Source organism: Aricia agestis, chromosome Z, assembly GCF_905147365.1.
Source record: "Aricia agestis chromosome Z, ilAriAges1.1, whole genome shotgun sequence".
NCBI classification, from domain to species: Eukaryota; Metazoa; Arthropoda; class Insecta; order Lepidoptera; family Lycaenidae; genus Aricia; species Aricia agestis.
The window spans coordinates 3,515,872-3,538,681 of NC_056428.1; the positions used below are offsets into that span (position 1 = coordinate 3,515,872).

Below are 22,810 nucleotides of genomic sequence, written 5' to 3' on the forward strand. Positions count from 1 at the left end.
GTCTGACACTATCAATGTTCATTATATTCTGTAGAGTAGTGGTTGATATTGTGATATTTTAAATTAAATATTAAAATTATTTATAAGTATTTGATGTTACTAACATTATTTAGGAGCTGTGCAATGTGCAATGACTATTGGAATGAACTTATTCTTTACAGTCAAGAAAACAGCAGTCTGCTTTAGTATGGGCGTAGCCAGCCTTGGGCTCGGTGAGGCAGCAGTCTACCTATCATTCCCCCCCCCCCAGTATTTTTTTGTAACTTGAGCTGTTTGGGCTCTGCGCCTACTATACTATTTATCTACGGTAATTAATACAGCTCAGGTCAGAGCCAGGGTGGGCCAAGCGCCCCAGCTTGCCCCAGTGTGGCTACGCGCATGTGCTTTAGAGTAATTATTTTACATTAACTTTGATGTCATGTACCCACATTTTTTTTAATTCTGTAATGTTTTGTGCAAGGGAATTGTTTCAAAATTTTGTTCTTATGCCTACTCTGAATAAAGTATTTTGAGTATGAAAAACTTTATTTTTATTCTGTGTTAAGAACTTTTCCTTGACCTTTTTAAATTAATTACAAACACAACAAAAAGTGGAAAAATAATTAAAAAAGTAGTGTTCTACCTAGAAGGTATCTGATAAATTTTTTTATAAATTTATTTGATCTGTTAACAACTGGATACTAGATGCAAATGAAAATCAAATTATATGTTTTTGTTTAATAAATTAAAATAACTTACTTTCGAGTATTTAATTACATGTTTTATATTCGCAGTTTGTAGAACTTCTACGCTCACCCAAGTTCACTTTTAACGTTTTCGACGTGACGCACTAGGTCTTTTAACTTGTACACTAGGTCTTGTAACTGTTGAGATCCACAGGTAAATTGTATGTCTTCGCCGTCAGTCTTCAATATGACTGTGTATAGTAAATTATCGCAGCCCACACCCGGCGTATTTGTCACAACTTCTAGTTTCCATTCAACGTCCGTGATATTCGGAAAGCAACTCGCTGAATTCCCATTAGAACTCATTATTTTGTAGGCTCTTGGGGTGGAAAAACAGCAATAACGTGTCTACGCCGCGCCGTAAGCCTTTAATTTTTATATATTGATAAAAATATCAAATATCTAAATAGCTAAAAAGCTTTTCTATAATAGTCTTAAATGCTGCTTATCAATAATGCTTCTTGGGGCAATCCGCAATGCTCACTTTTTATTTAATAACATAGTATAGCTACTAGGGTCTAGGTAAAATATTTTTTTTATGAATTTGTTTACATTTGCAAAGTTGCTATGGCGTATTCGTCATCTGTCAACTGTCAAGATTTGATTTTGACATGACAGCACTTTTTTTTTAAGTTTGTAAGCAAAAGATCATGAATCTACCAAGGATTTGAAAGGGATGCATAGATTAAGTATTATAGTATAGATGTAGTCTTAGCCCGTCATCGCGTGGCCATTTTGTGCTTATTTTCATACAAGTAGTGTGCGTTTATTTTCTTGAATATTTCTATTTGTCGATTTTTTCGAAGCACATTATGATACAGGAAAGAAAGTCATTAAGTTCATGCTATCGACTAACTATAGTTCAAGTGATGAGAATCCGTAAAAACACGTAAAAAGCTATGCAATTTTTGTAGCCAAATTATTAATTGATGTGATATTTTTAGCACTAATGCCTTACATAGCACGAATAAGGGATTATTAAACTTATAAATTATCTTTTTAACTTACAAAAATACCGTTCAAAAAGCCCAAAACACGTTATTCAAAACTTACGTATTTAATGTTAAATCCACGTGTTTGAGGCATTCTTTGACCATTCTTATGGTTTATTATTTAGCGAAACCACAAAACTCAACAATATCTAGCATTAAATGTTCACTAAAACCTTTATTAACACTTTTATTACATGAAATATGCCGACAGACTCCTTAGTTATGTCCTAGTAAGTAGGACATAACATTACACGCTTTTGACGCTTATACACCGATATAAGGCTCTCTCCAGTCTATAGTACCTACCTCAACGAAGGTATGACACTACGATGTTGCCTTTTTTTGGTAGACTACATAATACTTTATCTACAAATATATACTACAACTCGGGCGAATTAACATGACACCTGGTTCAATTGACGTTTCTCTTAAGTACTGAGTGCAAAAAAAGTTTTTTTATTTTAAGTTATTTCAAAAAAAAATTACGTTACCGGAACTAGTTATTTTTATAGGGCTACACTAACCACAGTATTAACCAAGAACGAGTTGGACTCGCCCAAGGGTTCCCCAGCAGGAATACGAGGTTTATAGATGCGTCCGATAATTTGTAACTAGCTTCATATTAATATATTCCGTGAGTAGCTAATTCATACCACAGACGCACGGCAATGTTCAAACGTTAATACGAATAACAAAAACTTAACAAATTTAACGTTCAAATGTAACAACTAACAAATAACACAACAAAACTCAACAAAAATCCAAAAACAATAACCATTAACTACTAACAAATAACTCCGAAACGCAAACTCAATAACACACGTGTAACGGTAGCAGATATAATATGCTAACGCTACTGGACGCGTACGACGAGAGCGGGGTGCTGCGCGGGGAAGCGAGGGAGGGGTAAAATTTAAGCCAGGTGTCAAGTTAACTCGCCCGAGTTGTAGTAATCTGTGATTTTAATATAGCCTATAGGTCGAAAAATATATTACCTCAATATCGAAAACAAATATATACTAGTAATCTGTGATCGAAAAACTGAACGCAAACACCTCTTCTTATACGTAAATTATGAACTATGAAGTATACGTGGGAGAGCCATGCTTCGGCACGAATGGGCCGGCTCGACCGGATAAATACCACGTTCTCACAGAAAACCGGCGTGAAACAGCGCTTGCGCTGTGTTTCGCCGAGTGAGTGAGTTTACCGGAGGCCCAATCCCCTACCCTACTCCCTTCCCTACCCTCAACTATTCCCTTCCCTTCCCTTCCCTACACTCCCCTATTACCCTATTCCCTCTTAAAAGGCCGGCAACGCACTTGCAGCTCTTCTGATGCTGCGAGTGTCCATGGGCGACGGAAGTTGCTTTCCATCAGGTGACCCGTTTGCTCGTTTGCCCCCTTGTTTCATTAAAAAAAAAAAAATGAAGTACCAGGAGCGCATAACGATGCGCTCCTGGTACATCATAGTTTATAATTTGTGTAGGTGAATATCAAAACCCGGCAAGTCACACCCATACTCGAAACTGAACTCTTGTCGATTTTATTGAATTTTGTGAGAAAAATGGAACAACGCAGTATATACAAATTAGTGTGGTGAATCCTGAAAGAGCAAAGAACATGTCTGTGTCAAAAGTTAAAAAGAAAAATGCCGAGAATAAAGATAAAAAAACATATTTCTCTCATTTACCAAGTTTCGCTTATGGTGGACATACCGGGATTTGATATTTGCCTACACATTTATGTGAATATAAGGGCGTTCGCTGCGTTAAGCGTGCGCCCGGCGCGGCCACCAGCGAGGCGTGCTTGTTTCATGTCATCCCATAGTGATAGAGCAGCGCTGCGTTAGCGGCTCACCTTCGCACGATTACTACGGCGAGCGAACGGCGCGGGTCCTTGTGAGTATAGTATTCGTTGGACGCGGGCGCCCTCGATGGGCAGCCGCGCCGGGCACACACTCAACGCAGCGAACGCCCTAAAACGTAGGGCTTATAACTGAAACAAGTTTGTAGTTGACTTTAATAGAAAACTATGAGATAATAATAAAAAGAGTACATCTATAAAATTATTAGTTTATTCACATTACAACATTTATTTTAAGCTAAATATTAGTCATATACTTTAATTTATTTTAATGCTTTTTAGTTAGATATATAAGGCACATAGTATATCATCTCTTCTTAGTCTTTTGTAAATATTGCATACTGTAAAAATAATAAATATTATGTGTTTAGCCTTTGACCAAACACATTTTTGTTTTATTGACCTTTTTTTAAAACAGCTTCACATAGTGTGATTTGGACAATACCAAGGTTAAACATTCTTAATATTTCCACAAAGCAGAGTAACATTATGTAATAATTAATAATGTTAAGCTAAAATAATATACAGAAATAAAAATTGTTAAGGTAAAAGCACTAATAGTAGACTCGGAACTAATAGATGACACTTACGACAAAAATACCATAAAAATAAGAATTACCCTAATTTTTTCTCAACACTGTTAATTTTATAAGCTTCTCAAGCTATCTGTTGACGTGAAAAAATATATTAGGGACGCCTTCGGGAACAAAATTTTAAAATGGGATCAGTTTTCGTAAATACTGTGACCGCGTCAACACGCGCTCGGCAATTTCTTAGCAAATAGGTTAAGGAAGGCGAAATTTTGCACGTAAGTTTTGAATACATTTATTTGATTTTTTGTAATTTCTATTGATTTCATTGGATTAATGGTCATGTTGTTTACACTAATAAATGTTTATTTATGATTTTTTATCCATTTTCCCTAACAATATAAAGGGTGTCTACTGTTAGTTCTTGAAAATGTAAAAAACCTAATAGATGACATGGAACTCATATCATCATTTTGCAATACATACTAAAGTTATTTTGTAGTTTATTCTACTGCAAATTTCATCACTATTCTCTGAAAATATAATTCTATTATCAAACTAACAAATTAGAACTACTGTCCCTAAAATTGGACATATTAGACCTTGTACTGATCTAAAAATCGATTGCTTTAGTTTTTTAGCAGTAAAAAGAAGAAAAAGGAGAGCTGAGAAAAGAAAGAAGAAAAAAGAAGAGGCAAGAGAAGCTGCATGGAGACTAAAGACTGAAAATAAATTTGCTAGGAAAAAATATATGAAAAATAAAAATAAAAGGAAAGATAGTTTTAGCATGGAAGAAGAATGGATAGAATCTGGAGACAACGTGGATAATATTTTATATGCATGTAGTTACTATGATGAAGTAAATGAAATCTTTTGAAAAACGGCAAATAAAGACCTAATAATAGAAAAAATGTTAAATGTAATGTTCTATGTCAACTATTAGTTCATATTGGTATCTACTATTAGTGATGTTCGTTTTCTGTGATGTCATCTATTAGTTGTTATGACTAAGTTTACAAAAAGACCAATAATATATTTTTTAATTGATTTGTCAGCGAATAATTATAATAGTTTTATTTTGTAATAGTTACTGAAGACATGGAAGAAGTTATCAATCCTTTATTTTCATAAATATATATTTTACAACATTCAAATGTTCTATGTTTCCTTAAAGCGTCTGCCATTAGTGCTTTTACCTTAATCACTTATCATTTACTTTTGGAAGTACAAAGAGATTCAAAAAAATTGTAACTATGGTTCCTTAACGCTAAAATAATGAATAAATTAAAATTGTTACACTTAATCAAAATAATTGTAGAAAAACAATAGTCTAAATTATGAAAAAAAAATGTTCAAACACAACCTAAGTATTAACAACGGTAAATACTGGCAGTTACATTGATGAATAAATGAATAATCGTTATTTTGTACACTTTTAATGGCACTGAAAGACCCACTTGTACCAATCTAGATTATAGTTAACCATGGATTAATTAATATTATCTATGTTTTATGTATTTGTGAAAGAGAAGGCAAATTATAACCAAGTCTGGCACAAGTGGACAAAATATTTTATTGAAAATATTTAAGTTATTTTATGTATATTATGGATTTCAGTTATTCTATAGGTATGTAAAATGTGCGTACATATTTTGTACTTCGAGCCCTCAAGAGTATTTACAGAAAGCAACTTTGTTGAAAACTGTCAATTGATTGTGTGTATATTGCACTGAATTAATGGCAAGTTTATCATATTATTTTGTTTACATTCTTATAATATTAAATTTTATCTATACAGAATATAAAGCAGACTATTTATGTTTTCAAACTCATATTTCTTAGTCAAATGATACCGGAATTCTACCTTTACTGACAAATAAAAAGAGAGAGAGATATATATATATATATATATATAGTTAATAAAAAGGCTGTTGAAGTCTCTCTCAATCAATATTATAAATTGTAGTTAACATGGTGTGTCAAGTTATATATCCTAATTATTGTAAAGAGAAATAGAATATATGTGATAAAAAACTGTTTAGAGCAGATTAAAGCCTGGTTTCTCTTGTTTTCTGCCTGTTTAACTATTCGCTAGCGCAATTAAAAACGTTAGCCAATCAATAACGCTATTAAAAAGATAAACTTTTGTCAAAAATCTCAGAAATTTTGGTTAAGTCTAGTGTACCATTCAACTCATCATATTTTCACCTATCATTTCTTCATCTTGTCCAATATGGGTATGATCATTTCGAAGGTCGGTCGTTTCCCGGGATCCTCGTTCATGCAGATCTTGATGAGCTTGGAGATGTGCGGGGATATGCCGGGGGGTATCGTCACGCGGTAGCCCTCTAGAGCTATCTTCATACCGCACTCCATTGGGGAGAGATCAGCGAATGGCACCTGAAATTCCAAGTATTGTGTAAGTCTTTGTATAGTTACAAGTTTTTGAAGTGGTAATTTGGTTTTTAATATTTGTTAAAAATTCAACTATATATAGCTACTGCGGTTCTTGAGATCAGTGTGGTAACAGACAGACGAAATCTTAGTAATAGGGTCCCGTTTTTACTCTTTCCGTAAGGAGCCCTAAAAATCTGGCTAGTGAAAAGCAAAAACTAAGTTTTTGTGGTGTCAATTAACAAAGTAATTTCTTCATTAGGGATCTGTTTAAAAAAAAATTAGCACATACGCAGCTTGGTATTAGATGATTCTGGTGGACCATATCATGTATATTTTAATGAATGAATCTCTTTTCCGGAAAATTGTTATGCCAAGGGATTTGGGATCATACGAGCCATAACGGGTAGATCCACTCGGATTCAGAAACTTACTGCGCCATATGGTCAACGGCTTAGCATTTTTTTGCTGTCGGGTAAAAATCATCCCGAGTCGAATTACCTAGATTCCGCAAGAAAACCCTAGATTCTTTCTCCATTTTATAAGATTCCCCACCTCTCTAGTAGCGAGTTCCCACAACAGCACAGCAAAGCTCCACATGTCAGCGGCCTCGCCGTTACGTTTAGCCGGCGGCTTAGTTAGGGCTTCGGGCGCGGACCACGCGGGCGAGTAGTGGCGGCCGCGCTCGAACGAGAACTTGGCGTCCGCCATGTTGATGCGAGCCGTTAGGTCTTCGTCGATCTGGAAATTGTTTATTGTGTTAGATATAATGCGGTAAAGTACACGTGTTGTAATATATGACAAATTTTTGGAAAATACCTAGTAAGTTTCCTGCAACGTCAGAATTAAACTTGCTTTATCTTGCCGATATCGCTGCTTCCAAAAGTTAAACGGAATACGGAATAATGTATATTCCGTATTCCGTTTAACTTTTGGAAGCAGTGCCGTAAATAGGGCGGTGCCACCGGTGCCCAGGCACAGGGGGCGCCGACTCTGGGGGGCGCAAGAATGGCCAGACCAGGGAGGTCTGTATATATAGGCAATGTAGCATTGCTCTGTTCACCTATATTTAAAAAAAAACAAGGGCGCAGTTATAGAAGCTCGCACAGGGCGCAAAAAAGGCTATTTACGGCACTGTTTGGAAGTCAAAATCTATAGCTGTATTGTATGTAATGTTAATAACAAAGCCTATTCAACGTCTCAAGTGTAGTAGCGTTTATAGGTACTACGCAAAAATAAAAATATTTTATTTATCACATTTTGTAAAGAGATACAAAAACCGAGCATTCTTTCTTACAATAGTAAGAAAGAATGCGAAAGTGTGTCAATCTGTCTGTTACCTCTTCACGCTCAAACCTCTGAACTGATATTGCTGAAATTTAATATGGAGATACTTTGAGTCCCGGGAATGTACGCAACGGAGTTGCGGGCGTCATCTATTAAATTATTATTAATTATATAAGACGACTTTTGGAAGCTTGGCTATACCCTGGGTTAAACTGTAAACACCATTATAGTCAATAGTCATTGTATTTACGAAACTTTATCCTACAATGAGTACAACATACCACTTACCATAACATGTTTGCTCGTCAAACTATACATCGGCAGAGCCCTATCCCTCAACGAATGTAGGTAAGCCATACCGGCAGCAACGTCTCTCGCCAGGCGGAGCGCCGCGCCAGCGTCCACGACCAGCTGACCACCACCATGTAGCAGGGAGTACAGAGAGCCCCACGACATGTATTGTGATATCACCACCAGGGATGGAGGGGATACGCAGCAGCCCACCTGAAAATACATAGTAAAATGTATATTTTCTTTGTAAGTAAATGACATTATAATAAACTTCGATTATTTTAACACGTTAGTAATCTTATGCGCTTTTGTCTTGTCGAGTATTATTTCGCATCGAGTGAAATTTAGCAAGTACAATAGCAGTTAGCGCCGCGGTGTGTAACAGCGCGGACGGGAATTTTTCATGATCGCAGACTATTGCTGCGCACGATAGTACATACATTATTTGTCTATCAGAGAGACAATTTAAATTTTCACAGATGTATTTTGTTGCTGTATATAACAACAAAATATAATATTAAGGGTGGTCCAATATAATGAAACTCAAACATGACTAGACAGGACACCTTATACACATAACACAACCTAGCAAAGTACATGGATTAAGTTTGCTAACCCTATTAAGTCGTTTATGTTCATTAACAACATAATTAAATAATCGGTTACCATACCACTGGCAATATATTCGGGTGTGAGAAGATTCTCAGTTTGGGGAACTCCTCGTTAAAATCTCTCTGAATCCTCGGTGTACATTCGCGCACGGCGATAATTTTGGCAACGATATCGTTCTTCTGCCAACGGCCGCGCCAGGTCTCACCTGGAATATGAAATCAATTAATGATTAGATGCAATACAATACGATACGATCAATTATATTGTAAAGTGGCATGTTTGAAAATTTGCGGTTTTACAATAGAAAAATTTACTAGGTTAGGAAGGTTGTAACTTTTGTTTATAAAATAAAATCACGAAGGAACCGTGCTTTTTCCCGCGATAACAAGTACTAAAATCAGTACAGCCGTTTTCCTGTAAAAGTAGTAATAGCCAATAGGGAAAACACTAACAAATGTAGGGAACATTGACAAAATCAAATAATTTTTATTCGCTTAATAAAAAAAAAACTGAACATCGATCGGGAACTAGCCCGGCGAGAACACAGCGTACTTAATGTATATAATAATGTTACCATTTACATTTAAATATAATTAATAGTGATCAAATTTAGAGCCTCAAGTTGCGGCTGATTGACCAATACAATTGCGGCCAATCAGAGGGCAGGCAGCCTGGACAGTTGCTTTCTTAATTAGTCGAGTCACTGAAGGTTTTCACCTCCGATTTCGTTGAACCTCCATCGATTTTCATGAAAATTGGTAAGTAGGTGGGGGATACCCTAAGAAACATAAGTGACATAGTGCCAACTTGCGCTTTTGCCCTGGGGGTGGATGCCAACCCTTCTCCGGGGTGAAATATTTTTAAACAAAAAAAACAAAAATAAATAAACAGACAAATTTTAAGCAAAATTTGTTTTATAAAGTTTTTGGAATAAATCAATACTTTCTGAGTAATTAAAGATCGAAGATTGTGATTTTTCGAGAGAAAACTACATGTTTTAAAACGGTTTTTCATAAATAACTCAAAAACTATAAGTTTTTACGAAAAATGTGTTAGAACCTAAATTAAAGTCAATAAAATAACAAATAAATTCCTAATTTTAATAACCTTCTAATTTTAATTGAAAGTGAAATATAGGTGATTATACGAGTATGTATACTTTTTTCGGCGAGTACTTTAATCTAAACATTCATACACAAATAACGGAAAATTGATGCATTTTATGACATATACTTCCTGAACACTTTTTAAAGTACTTACTTAAAATAATACCTTTCTATTGAGTACTGTAAAAAGTTAATAGCATTAAAATTGAGCAAGTTATGGTAAAGATAAGATGATTTTTTTTGGAAAAAACGAAAAATAATACGTTCACCATTTCTACAATATCTCAAATTTATGGTTATCCCTAAAGCGGGGAATTGACTACCGGGCCGCCCGCTACGGGCTGCCCGTCACGAGCATGTCTGTCGCATGTCTGCTCGTCAATTCCTAGGTACGGGCACAGACATGCCCGTTGGCCCGTGCCCGCAGCCTGCCCGCGAGATCGCATTTTTCCGCGCGGGCACGGGCAAGTCTGTACATGAATGGTCGCGACGGGCGGCCCGCCGTCATTCGCGCCTTGGAGAGCGACTGGACTACTGATAAAAAAGTTAGAACTATTATTAAGACAAGCCGTATTTTCAAGGATAAAAAATTCACAATAATTATAATTTTAATACATACTAAGTAAATAAGATTTTGCTTCTCTCGTGTACAATAATTTAATAGGCAGTTTTTTAACTAATACTTTTACAGTGATTTTGCAGTAAGTGTTGAAATTTCATCGTCAACCAAAAATTATATCATCAATATGAAACAAACCCTGTATGTAATATTTAGAAACTCAGAAATACAAAAAATGATTTTTTCATTTAAGGGGTGGTTGTTAAAAGGGTTAAAATTTTTTTTGAATCATAAATCAGGCATAAAAATATTGAAAAAGACGTTTATTTTATCTAATTAAACACAATTACTAAAGCCAGAATGGTTAGATCTGCATTTTTCCTCCTTTTTGAAAAATGGGTGAATTTTACCCCTAAAATGCAAAAAGCGCAATACGAGCGTATGTCACTTTTGAAGTAGAGGGTAAAACATACTCAATTCTAAAATTTCATCCAAATCAATGGAGGTTCAACGAAATCGGAGGTTGTGCCTGATTTTTGCCTTCATTAACTGTACTAAATACGTTAGACACTTTAATATATTTACCTGATGGCGTGGTAGCAATACGTGTGTGTAAAGCCAGTTCATTGATGTTGATCCCCTTGTGTCGGGAGAGTGTCGCGTCCCGGCTCCTCGTCTTCAGCCCCAGCCACGACTGATCCTTGAACTGAATCTTCTTGAGGTCCTGCCCTTGGTTTACTGCTAGCTCGTGAAGTCTGAAATAAGCGTTGTTTATTTTTTCTTATTTTAGGTTTCATTTGCAGGTTTAAAAATGTGAGGCTTTTTGGCGCGTGGCTGATTTATAATTAGAACTAATGCACCATATCAAAAAATAACACTTTGGAGACAGCTTTTTCATCATCGCATTCGCGTCATGGTATGACAACATTGTACTTCGCATCCAAGCATCCCACGGGCCAGGACAATGTGATCAACGTGTCAAAATTTGCAAAATTATAATTTTATAGAAAGCAACTGTAGTTTTTATGGTTCCGTACCCAAAGGGTAAAAACGAGACCCTGTTACTGAGACTTCAATGTCTGTCCGTCTGTATGTCTCCAGGCTGTATCTCAGGAACTGCTATAGCTATACTTCTGAAATTTTCACAGATTGTGTATATCTGTTGCCGCTATAACAAAAAATACTAAAAACAAAATAAAATTAATATTTAAGGGGGGCTCCCATACAACAAACATGATTTTTTTGGCTTTATTTGCTCTATAATGGCAACAGGTAGGTACTTGAGTTTTTCACAAAGTCCTTAGTTATAATATGTGTACTTTAATATTTAATAACAATATTAAAATAAAATAAAATATTAAGGGGGGCTCCCATACAAATAACACAATTTTTGGCCTAATTTTGCTCTGTAATGGAACGGAACCCTTCGTGCGCAAGTCGGACTCGCACTTGGCCGATTTTTCTTTAACTGAAACTGCCTAAAATCTGTACATTTTCTCTACTCTTATTAGACAACAATCATATAACTTGAAATTTTACCTTTGCACCAACTGCCCCTTGGTCTTATCAAGGGGTGTGTCACCGTCCTTGTTGGCCAGCGACACCAGTGCACCCGCCAGCAACAGGTCCTCAGCTATAGCGTTGTAGCCCCAGAAGCAGGCGTAGTGCAGCGGTGAGTTACCATGCTCATTGGTGAAGTTCACATCTACTCTGTTCTGTAGCAGCTGGAACACAAAACTATAAAGTTTATACCTTTGTTTATAGTTTAAAGTAGTTTAAAGGTCACAGCACACATATCAACTCGGAAAGGGATCAGCACCGTATTGCCTCGAGCCGTTGAATATTGTTGGATGAAACTACCTACTGTAACGCACACTAAGCGGAACCATAACGTAATCGCCTCGCCTCGGAACACGCTCCGAACCGGGATGCGACGCGTGGTCAACTAGCAGTCCCCTCGCTTACGGCACGTCGTCCACTCGCTTTCGGCTCGTCGTCCACCCGCTTTCGGCTCGTCGTCCCCCCGTTTACGGCTCGTCGTCCCTGTGCTTACTGCTTACGTCTCTCCGTACTCAAGCTTACATTTATTCGTCCACCCTTTCCCCTTCCCCGAGCCGTAAACGAGGCGTCGCCTAGCCGTAACCGAGATGACGTGCAGGCGTTACTGACACGCTTTGGTTGACGGCGAGGCGAAATGCGATACGGTAACGATCCCTTTCCGAGTTGATATGAGTGCTGTCATGTGACCTTAAACATGATAAATATATAATATAAGATAATTTTCCAACTAGGTAATGTAGCATAGACTGCATAAATAAAATTTAGTGCAAAAAGATGTCATATAAAATTATTAAGCCAAAATAGGATAACAGACTACAAAGTAACTTTTAATGCTTCAACTCCCAAGCGGTCACATTCAACCGCGATAACAATAGATTTCCACAAATCCACAATTGAGGGATTAAATAAAACTCCCAAGCGGTCACATTCAACCGTGATAACAATAGATTTCCACAAATCCACAATTGAGGGATTAAATAAAACTCCCAAGCGGTCACATTCAACCGTGATAACAATAGATTTCCACAAATCCACAATTGAGGGATTAAATAAAACAATCTTAAAGTAGATAAATTTTTGATATGGATAGATATTGCTAGCTGACCTTATCTCATTATTATTCACATTATATTCATTATCTCTATTTTATTGCCCTGAATTTTAGTTAATGTCTCTAGCCCAAGGTATTTCCATAAAGGCACAATTTTGACTCTATAATAGTCAAATCTCTATAGGAATTTATTTCAGCAGAACCATACTTTTCAGAGTACAATCTACTACGAGGGCTGCTATTTATGTATCCGGAATTAAAAAAGAAACAAACATATATCATTTAATATGGTTTTATTGCTTTTCAAAATATTCGCCGCGATGATCGACACACTTTTGCATACGCTGGAACAATTTTCATAGCACTTTTTCCATTCTGATTGAGGTATCTCCAAAACGTGCATTTTGAACGCATCAACAGCCTCTTCGCGGCTCGAAAAACGTTGACCACGTAATTTGTTCTTCGCGTATGGAAATAAAAAGAAATCGTTAGGTGCCAAATCAGGGCTGTACGGCGGATGACCAGTCAATTCGATCTTTTGACCCTCCAAAAACTGAGTTGTTTCAGCTGAGGTGTGACAGCTAGCATTGTCGTGATGTAATATGATTCTGCGTTGTCGGTTGTCCTTTCTTATTTCTTCAAAGACTTCTGGTAAACAAATGGTCGTATACCATTCAGAATTAACCGTTTTACGATTCTCTAATGGCACTGTAGCCACATGTCCATTAATACCAAAAAAACAGGCGACCATTTGCTTCAAAGTACTTTTTGCACGAGTAACTTTTGTTGGTTTCGGCTCATCTTGGAACACCCACACCGTTGACTGTTGTTTAGTTTCGGGGTCATATGCATAGATCCAAGATTCATCACCTGTGTAGATATTATAAACGGCTTTTGACGTACCTCGGTTGTATTTTTTTATCATTTTTTTGCACCAATCGACACGAGCCCGTTTTTGATCGATTGTCAAGTTGTGCGGAATCCAACGCGAACATATTTTTTTTACAGCCAAATGTTCGTGTAATATCTTATGTATGCTCGTCATACTTATGCCTAAGGACGCCTCTATCTCGCGATATGTAACATGACGATCACGCATTATTAGTTCCCGCACAGCATCTATATTTTGTGGGACTACAGCTGTTTTTGGGCGACCTTCTTTATTTTCATCTGTGAGCATAGACCGCCCACGATTAAACTCACTGTACCAGTGATAAACAGTGGTTTTTGATGGTGCTTCATCTCCAAAAGTTGCGGTGAGTTGAATAAAGCACTGTTGTTGATTTAGCCCACGCCGAAAATCGTAGTAAATCATTGCACGAAAATGTTCACGCGTTAAATCCATGGCAAATGAAGACACGCAATTTTCAAAATGACGCCACAATGGAAAAATAATTGACAGTCACATGAAACGAAATGTATTCTTCAACCAAAGAGTTCTATTTTCAAATGTTGTAATTACTTTTTAAATATTGTTCTTGTAAGTGGCCAGTTCCGGATACATAAATAGCAGCCGTCGTATGTACTACAGTTACTATTTGGTCAACAATGTATTGAAAACATGTAATTTTCTTACTTACCAATTGGACAATAGGTCTATGACCATGAGCAGCAGCCAGATGTAATGGTGTGTCATCTCCCAGGTTCGTCACATTAATCCTAGCCCCTCTCCTGATCAGCATCTCTACAATCTTGATGTGACCCTCCTTGCAGGCCCAGTGTAGCGGACTGAACCCATGGTCATCTCTAAAAATTGAATAAAATAAAATATTATTACCAAAATAAAGTCCATACTTAGGGCCTGTTTCACCACTTCCTGATAAATGCCTAATAGGCTATCGACCACTTAACTTGACAGATGAAGTATGGAGAATGTGTCAAAAAAGTTGTGGATAGCCTATCCAGCACTTTATCAGGAAGTGTTGAAACATGCCCTTAATATTATAAATGCAAAAGTGGCTGTCTAATGTCTATTTGTTACCTCTTCACACCCACACTGCTGAACCAATTTGGCTGAAATTTGGCACGGAGCTGCTTTGAGTCCCGGGAAAGGACATAGGGTACTTTTTATCCGGTTTACACTCAACCGAACTTACACTAAACAAATTGCCTATATGTCATTTTCTTCTGTTCACTATGCATTTATATTCTGTATCTGTTCTTTCAGAACACTTTTGATGCAAACAAACAAAATTTATTAGCTCTTTATAATTTTTCTATATATTTTTAATACAGCCTAAAGATCAACTCTAAGATATTTTTACATCTGTTTTATTACTAGTGAGGTGCGGAATAAGCTCACCTTTATTGATCAAAAAGTATTATTAGAAGTAGGTCAAACATACAAAAATAAATTATGTATACTCTGGGTTTCCCGAAAACAAAGTTACATTTGACAAGAACATGAACTAGAACTAGTTTACTGCAATAGCTAACACTGTTTTGCAAGTATCAATACCTACAGGAAAACGTAACATGTGTAGGTAGTCATAGCCATGGCTTATGAATCATATTAACCATTGATTATCTGGTTGGTTCATCTAAAATGGCCAGGTCAATGATATATTGCAATAAAATACTTTAAATTTACATAATAGAATATGCTTTATATTCTAAACTTCTTCAAATCGTCAAAACTTTAAGGAAAACAAGAAAATATAGATGAGACCTTGGCACAGTTTTTTCTCATTAGAGGCAGGTATATGTGGGTGAATCATCTAGATTTTGTGTAATTTACAAAATTTCTTATATTTAATGGCCTCAATACTTACCCCTGGTTCATATCATGTTCAGTATCGTCAAGCCACACTCGCACCTGCAAGGCATTTCCTTCCCTACACCACTGGAATATATCCTCCATGTCTAAACGTACTAAAAACTTGTAAACGTGTTATTTAGGTGTATGTATAAATATCGGTCGACGGTCACTGTGGGGTTTTTCAGAAAAGAAACACAAAATAAATAAAAATAATTTACAAAAATAGATATGATTACAAAATTACAAAATTAGCAATTCTGACATCATTGCATTAGGAAACTGTCTTATTGACAAATGATAGCTAGCTTTTGACAAGTGACGTATTATTTTTTAAGATTTTCATTATTTTATATTATTATGGTTTGAATAATGTACAGCCATTAAAATTGTTTCAATTTCCAAACCTTGATTCTCGTGTTAATATATATTATTTTGAACACCGAACACCAAACAATAGTATTCATTATATACAATAATGTAAAACGAAAATGCGTCCTAAAAGATAGTTCATTAATAGAAGTAAAGAGAAAAGTTAAAAACTGGCTCAAAACTCTAGATTATCAAGAAAAAGAACAATTGCTACCAGTAACGAGAGATATATAGATAGACAACACACACACACATACACACTCACACACACAGCGCGCACTTAAAATTTAAAATCTTTAATGAGTAGCCAGACTCCAGAGGCTCTTTTACTTATTTGTTTTTCAAATATTATACCTGTTTTTTAAATTTAGATCTTCACCAATCACCAATATATTTTCCTTCTTTTAGACATATACTTAGTTTAGTTAAGAATTAAGATCTAAATTTAAAAAACAGGTATAATATTTGAAAAACAAATAAAAGAGCCTCTGGAGTCTCCAGAGGCTCTTTTATTTGTTTTTCAAATATTATATATTTTCATATTGTATAACTTTGGCGCCTGCACTAGGCTGAGCCTGTCCTGCAGATCACCAATATATTTTCCTTCTTTTAGACATATAGTTTAGGATCTAAATTTAAAAAACAGGTATAATATTTGAAAAACAAATAAAAGAGCCTCTGGAGACTCCAGAGGCTCTTTTATTTGTTGTTTTTTAAATTTAGATCTTAACTAAACTATATGTCTAAAAGAAGGAAAATATATTGGTGATCTGCAGGACAGGCGCCAAAGTTATACAATACGTGTAAAGTCTGTTATTTATTGTCTTCGTAAGTTCATATACAACTGTATTGTACTCCTAGGTCATATTATAACTACACATTGTAACAGATACTAAGTTTTAAATAAAGATTATTATTAGTATTATTATGTTTGTGTTAAGCACTCCTTGCTCACGGGCAATTAAATCCCGGACCTTTGGAAGGTGGCCAGTGTAGGACTATTGCAGGGAATGGAAAATTAAAATGAGACCGGGCTATGGGGGTGAGGTGCTAGTGGACTGGGTAACCGGGAGGTATGGAAGGACTATAGCGTCTGCCGATACAACGTGGAAATATGTATCATAAAGTTGGCAGACGGTGATTCGCCAACTCTTTGAATGGGCCCCTCAAAATGGTCGCACGCACGGTGCACCGAGGCGGCAACATTGACAGAGCGGCTTGAGGCAGGAGAGGTGTCGCTGGACTTTAAACGCCGATCATTTGCACCCTCAGAGGGCCCCTCACGTCGCCCACTCGCCACTTACGCTTCACATCCTCCCTCCGAGCCGAAGCTCTCGCGACTCCACTCTGACCGGCCGGTTAAGGCAAGGCAGAGGTAGGGCCTGATTCTCCGTCAGTGTTAACTCCAGCCGGCCAGTGAAGGCAAACCGAAGATGGAGAACAGGGGCTTCCCTGGGAGCACTCAGGTACGTGGGGTCACTACTCCCCAACAGCTCGGCACAAGCTGCCCTGCGGGCTTATTATTATTATTATTATATAGCTCTCGATATTTTTATAGTATTCAGTCGTATCTATCCAAAAAATGTAATATAGTTCTCATATTTATGCATTAATTTGTTTTTAGTATCATAAAATATAATAAAAGCGAAAGTCCGTTTGTTAATTACCTTTTGACGCCCAAACAGCTTGAACGGATCTTTCTGAAATTTGGTATGGTGAGACTGAAGTCCCTGGTAAAGACATATGATACTTTTTATCCCGTTAAAATAATTTTGGTGCAATTTTGCAGGCCTCATCTAATAAACTATAAATACATCCACATTCTACATAATAATATTAATATGTTTTATAAGGAAAAATATATCAAAGTTAGTATGATAGTGTAGAAAATGTATATTGAATAATAAGTAAAAATAAAATATGATATACTTAATATCTATTCACAGCCGGAGAGCTGTTAAGGCGAAGTGCAATGCTCAAAACAGTTCTCATAATACTTAAAACTTTATTCACAAATCTTATTCTAACATTACTTCTTAGCAAAAGTAATCTTCATTGCATGTGTGGGAGTAATCTTGAAACCTTGCAGAGCTTCTTTGGCAGCGGCAGATTGCATTTCATTGGCAAACTCAACGAAGGCAATATCATGTCTATTGGGTACCAGACGTACCTCTTTAAAACCAGGAAATCTGTAATTCAAAAAATATTTTTATTGAATTACATATGGGGCACAGAGTTTCATACAAATTTTGTTATCATATTATGAAGATTTATGCCTCAATTTGATGCTTGAACTATAGTATTTTTTTTTAGGAAAAAAGGAAGAAAAGAACACTTACTGGTTAAACAACATAGACAACATCATTTCCGAAGTTTCATCTGGAAGGTTGGTTAAGAATAGAATCTGGTTAGGTGGTTGTTCGACATTGACATTGTTCATTATTGGTTGACCGAAACCAGGAATAGCTGGACGATTCTCCTTGTTCTTCTTCTTTTTGGCATCATCAGTCATTTTGGGCATCTTTGGCCTCTTGGGCCTCTCTTGGAATGTACCCTTTATTTTTGATATAACATCACTGTCTGTTTTAGAATATTGGATTCTCTGTAATTAGAAAAAGTCATAATTATTAAGATATTATGTTTGACTCGGGTATAGAAAAGTACTTGTAAAGAAATTAACTAATATTGTGGGAATAATTCTATTTTTGGCACATAATATAATGGGCACAAAAAAACATCTTAATTCTATGTGTAGTTTTTGATATGAATGAAATTCGAATAAGGAATAGGTTTTTTCTTACCATTGGCTTATCATAAAACGGGAATCCCTGCATACTTCTAAGGGCAACAGTCGCACTTGAGATTTCTTTGAAAATTACAAATGCTTGGCCCTTCATTTTCAATGTTTTCATAGCAACAATGTCTAAAATCTGACCGAATTGTGAAAATATAGCATACAAAGACTTCTTTAACTCCTCCTTTTTTATCTTTTCGTTGAGATTGTTTATGTATATGGTGTGATTTGGTCTGATATCCATTGCTGTAAAAAAAATATTTTGAGGTTATAATAGCCTTTAGTTTTTTTTTTGTCTGCAAAACACGATTTTACGTTTACAGATAATTTTAATTTAGAAATTGAATACATTAATCCCAATAAACAAATAAACTTACTTGTTGAGAAACAATTTTAGACAAAATAGGGCTAGTGTTGAGCTTGCTAATGCTTTGATATAGCAAGTTTTTGAACACAAGTTAGCACAAAACTTGTTACTTTACTGGTAGTTTAAATTTTATTTTACTTAACAAAATACAATACGCTTTTTACAAACATACAAGGTTTTTAGAAAAATTATAAATACGCCGCTTGCATTGCGAGAAGACGCGTCAGGATATAGGTAGATGGATTCTTAGCTCGCCAGTGCGTGGCCATTTTATGCGTGTAATTGCCATAGTGTGCGTGTAGGGATGGGCGTATATCTGCTTGTATATCGATAAAAATATAAAATTAGACTACAGCCATCGACCAATAGTCGATCATAATTTTATGTTATAGATTTTTAGGACATAAAAAAGGAGGCTATCAATTCGACCCGCATGTTCAAAAGTATATGAAAAATGAAAATACTTTTATATAAATAAAATATTTAAGTGTATAATTACACAAATTGTTAAAAATATACATAATATGTATACTCCGTAAGCCACGAAGACATACAGACAAAAAATGATATTTTGGTGTCTGTACCCTATATACATTCATATGCATTTATGTGTATGTATGTATGTGTGTATGTATGTATGTATATGTATAGATAAGATCTGGAATCCATTCGTAGGTAATTTCTTAAGTCTGCTGGTTCCAAGTAGTTCAGAAAGTTCATAATTCATAATTTTACGTGGAGCAAAAATTCTTTCAACCATCTTTTTCGCCTTTTATTTATTTTTATTTTCATTGAGCCAACAGCTAAGCCTATGAGAATCCCAATTTTTTGTTGCTTAGATAGAACTGGAGCCATGACAACTGATTTAGTCACTAAATTAGGACAAGTGGAATAAGAAGCGAAGTAATTAGTCTCCTATGTAGGATCCTAGCTAGGACTTCTAAATAGGACAAGTGGAATAAGCTCTTACTGAATCGACTGACTTGACTCCTTTACTGTATTGACTTTTTACTTCGACTTTGACCTGTTTTCCCGCCATTTATAAATTATAATACTTGACACTGGCCATTGCATAGATAAAGTATTATAGTATAGATGTAGTCTTAGCCCGTCATCGCGTGGCCATTTTGTGCTTTTTTTCATACAAGTAGTGTGCGTTTATTTTTTTGAATATTTCTATTTGTCGATTATTTCGAAGCACATTATGATACAGGAAAGTAAGTCAATTAGTTCATGATATCGATTAACTATAGTTCAAGTGATGAGTATCCGTAAACACACGTAAAAAGCTATGCAATTTTTGTAGCCAAATTATTAATTGATTTGACATTTTTAGCACTAATGCTTGATATAGCACGAATAAAGGATTAATAAACTTATAAATTATCTTTTTAGCTTACAAAAATACCGATTAAAAAGCCCAAAAAACGTTGTTCAAAACTTATGTATTTAATGTTAAATCCACGTGTTTGAGGCATTCTTTGACCATTCTTATGGTTTGTTATTTAGCGGAACAACAGAACTCAACAATATTTAGCATTAAATGTTCACTAAAAACCTTTATTAACACTTTTATTACATGAAATATGCAGATCAACTCCTTTGTTATGTCCTACTAAGTAGGACATAACATTACACGCTTTTGACGCTTATACACCGATATAAGGCTCTCTCCAGTCTATAGTACCTCAATGGGCCATTGTTATATAGCCGAAGTGCCAAAATAAGAAAAAGAAAAGTACTTTTGACAGTTGTCACTTGTCAAAAATTCCTCACTATTTTCCAATGAATAAGGAAACAGATGGAGGCGACACAACTACAAAAAAGTGTGGCCGGCGCCATATTGCCAAGAACTAAACATGGCGGTCTATAGTGATGGGACACTCGGTTGATATTTGTCGAGGACATCGATAAACTAACATGTTATATGTGAGCGTCCTGTTATATTATATATTATATTCATATCAAAAATGATTTTTTATATTATATAAAAAAATATCATTTTTGCCTATTTTGTCTCTATGTATTATAGTACATAGAGACAAAATAGGCAAATATGTTTTTTTTTATATAGGAGCCTCCTTAATTTTAATAAAACTATTTAATTTATTTTAAGTTTATTAATTATTATTTAAGTTGCCATTATTGATATCGGGCAAAAATTACCAAAAAATTGGACAAATACTAGTTGTACTCGCGCACGAAGTGTTTACAGTTTATTTTAATTTTACCATCAATTATTATTATTATTAAAGTATGTATACAACTGCGTATTTTCAAGTGCCTATTTTTTCGCGATATATCGAGATCGATATTAATATTTTTTCAAATATCGATGTATCGATATATCAATATTTTCTTTTAATTTCGACATCCCTATAATACGACACTTTGACAGTTTATGTACCTCGGAGAACCGGAACATAAAATGGCGGACCGGCCACAGTATTTTGATTTGGTAGCAGGGTTGCCAGATTGGGGCATTTTTCGCAGTTCTGGGGTAAATTTTGACTCTTGGCGAAAATTTGGGGAAACAGTATCTTTGGGGAAATGTTTGAGGAAAATAAATACACTATGAAGATTTTTTGGGGTTAAAAACATAACAAAAAACAAATGAAACCAACGTCCTTTTCATTCGATTAACATCCTGGCAAATTTGTTGTTTGTTTGTTATGGTTTGTTTGGTGGAGTGCGTAAAAGGCCGTGACAGACGTACGAACTTAAATTACGCGGGTTTTAAGTTCGCGAACTTACTCGGCTCGCGTCGGTGACACACGAGAATCACTCACACTGGATTACCATGCCCCCAGGCTCGCAGCTCGCGGCTCTTTGCTGACACACAGGCGATTAAGGCTGGTATAAATAGTCAGTACTCAAGATGCATCTCGGTCTCAAGACACGGTTCAGGCTCTGTGATTGGTTGGCTGTCAAAATTTGGACCAATCACAGAGCCTGAACCGTGTCTTGAGACCGAGATGCATCTTGAGTACTGACTATTTATACCAGCCTAACTCCTAAGATCGTCGAGCTATAGTCTGCGTACTCACACGCACGTCTGTCCCCTTAAAAAATGTCTCTTTGGTCAATGTGTTGTGTATCTGTTTAACTGTCGAGTGATTGAAACTACTAAATCGAATAAAAGTAGTTTCAATTTTATATTCGGTTTTTTTTCTGTAACAAAGCGAGTGTGAACTTTTTTTTGAAAACGTATCATTTTGGGGAAATATAAAAATCAGTTTGGGGGAAATCGTAAAATTGCATCTGGCAACCCTGTTTGGTAGAGACCATTATGTGGTTTTTTGGAAGAATGTGAAAGAGTGATGTAGTGTTTTTATATTATTTTCCTAAAATTGTGTTATCTGGGTTTTTAATGTGTAATATTGGTAGGATATTAACCATTAAATATTCGTTATCGTGCACAAGTGTGGAAAAGTGATGTAATAACCAGAAACGTGCTCTTTTGTGTTCCCTCCAAAACTCCATCAAAAGTTTCAGTAAAGCGTCCTACCACTTAATGAATCGACCGACTTGACTTCTTGACTGTATTGAC

The 22,810-nt window shown here is 35.8% G+C and overlaps 2 protein-coding genes across 3 annotated transcripts in view; both read right to left on the bottom strand.

Annotated features, from left to right (window-relative positions):
* Window positions 1-15,963, bottom strand: part of LOC121738635 (integrin-linked protein kinase) — a 35,343-nt gene extending 19,380 nt beyond the window's left edge. Inside the window, exons 1-8 of one of the 2 annotated variants that reach the window (XR_006037313.1) lie at window positions 15,744-15,963; window positions 14,553-14,718; window positions 11,901-12,085; window positions 10,947-11,116; window positions 8,756-8,901; window positions 8,082-8,297; window positions 7,062-7,247; window positions 6,267-6,512 (exon numbers count right to left, since the gene is read on the bottom strand). Coding sequence is in view for 1 of the 2 variants with exons in the window: in XM_042130827.1 (XP_041986761.1) it covers window positions 6,324-6,512; window positions 7,062-7,247; window positions 8,082-8,297; window positions 8,756-8,901; window positions 10,947-11,116; window positions 11,901-12,085; window positions 14,553-14,718; window positions 15,744-15,832 (1,347 nt within the window). In the remaining variant the exon portion in view is untranslated. Of the gene's footprint in view, window positions 1-6,077; window positions 6,513-7,061; window positions 7,248-8,081; window positions 8,298-8,755; window positions 8,902-10,946; window positions 11,117-11,900; window positions 12,086-14,552; window positions 14,719-15,743 lie in introns of those variants that run through there. The other variant, XM_042130827.1, reaches the window with a different exon arrangement.
* A 2,127-nt stretch (window positions 15,964-18,090) lies between these two features.
* On the bottom strand, window positions 18,091-19,471 carry LOC121738679 (U1 small nuclear ribonucleoprotein A). The gene is made up of 4 exons (XM_042130897.1): window positions 19,271-19,471; window positions 18,901-19,139; window positions 18,439-18,701; window positions 18,091-18,288 (listed from the first exon to the last, which is right to left on the bottom strand). The coding sequence occupies exons 2-4, from the start codon at window positions 19,135-19,137 to the stop codon at window positions 18,129-18,131; spliced, it is 660 nt and encodes a 219-aa protein (XP_041986831.1). The 5' UTR covers window positions 19,138-19,139; window positions 19,271-19,471; the 3' UTR covers window positions 18,091-18,128.
* Between the last annotated feature and the right edge of the window lie 3,339 nt (window positions 19,472-22,810).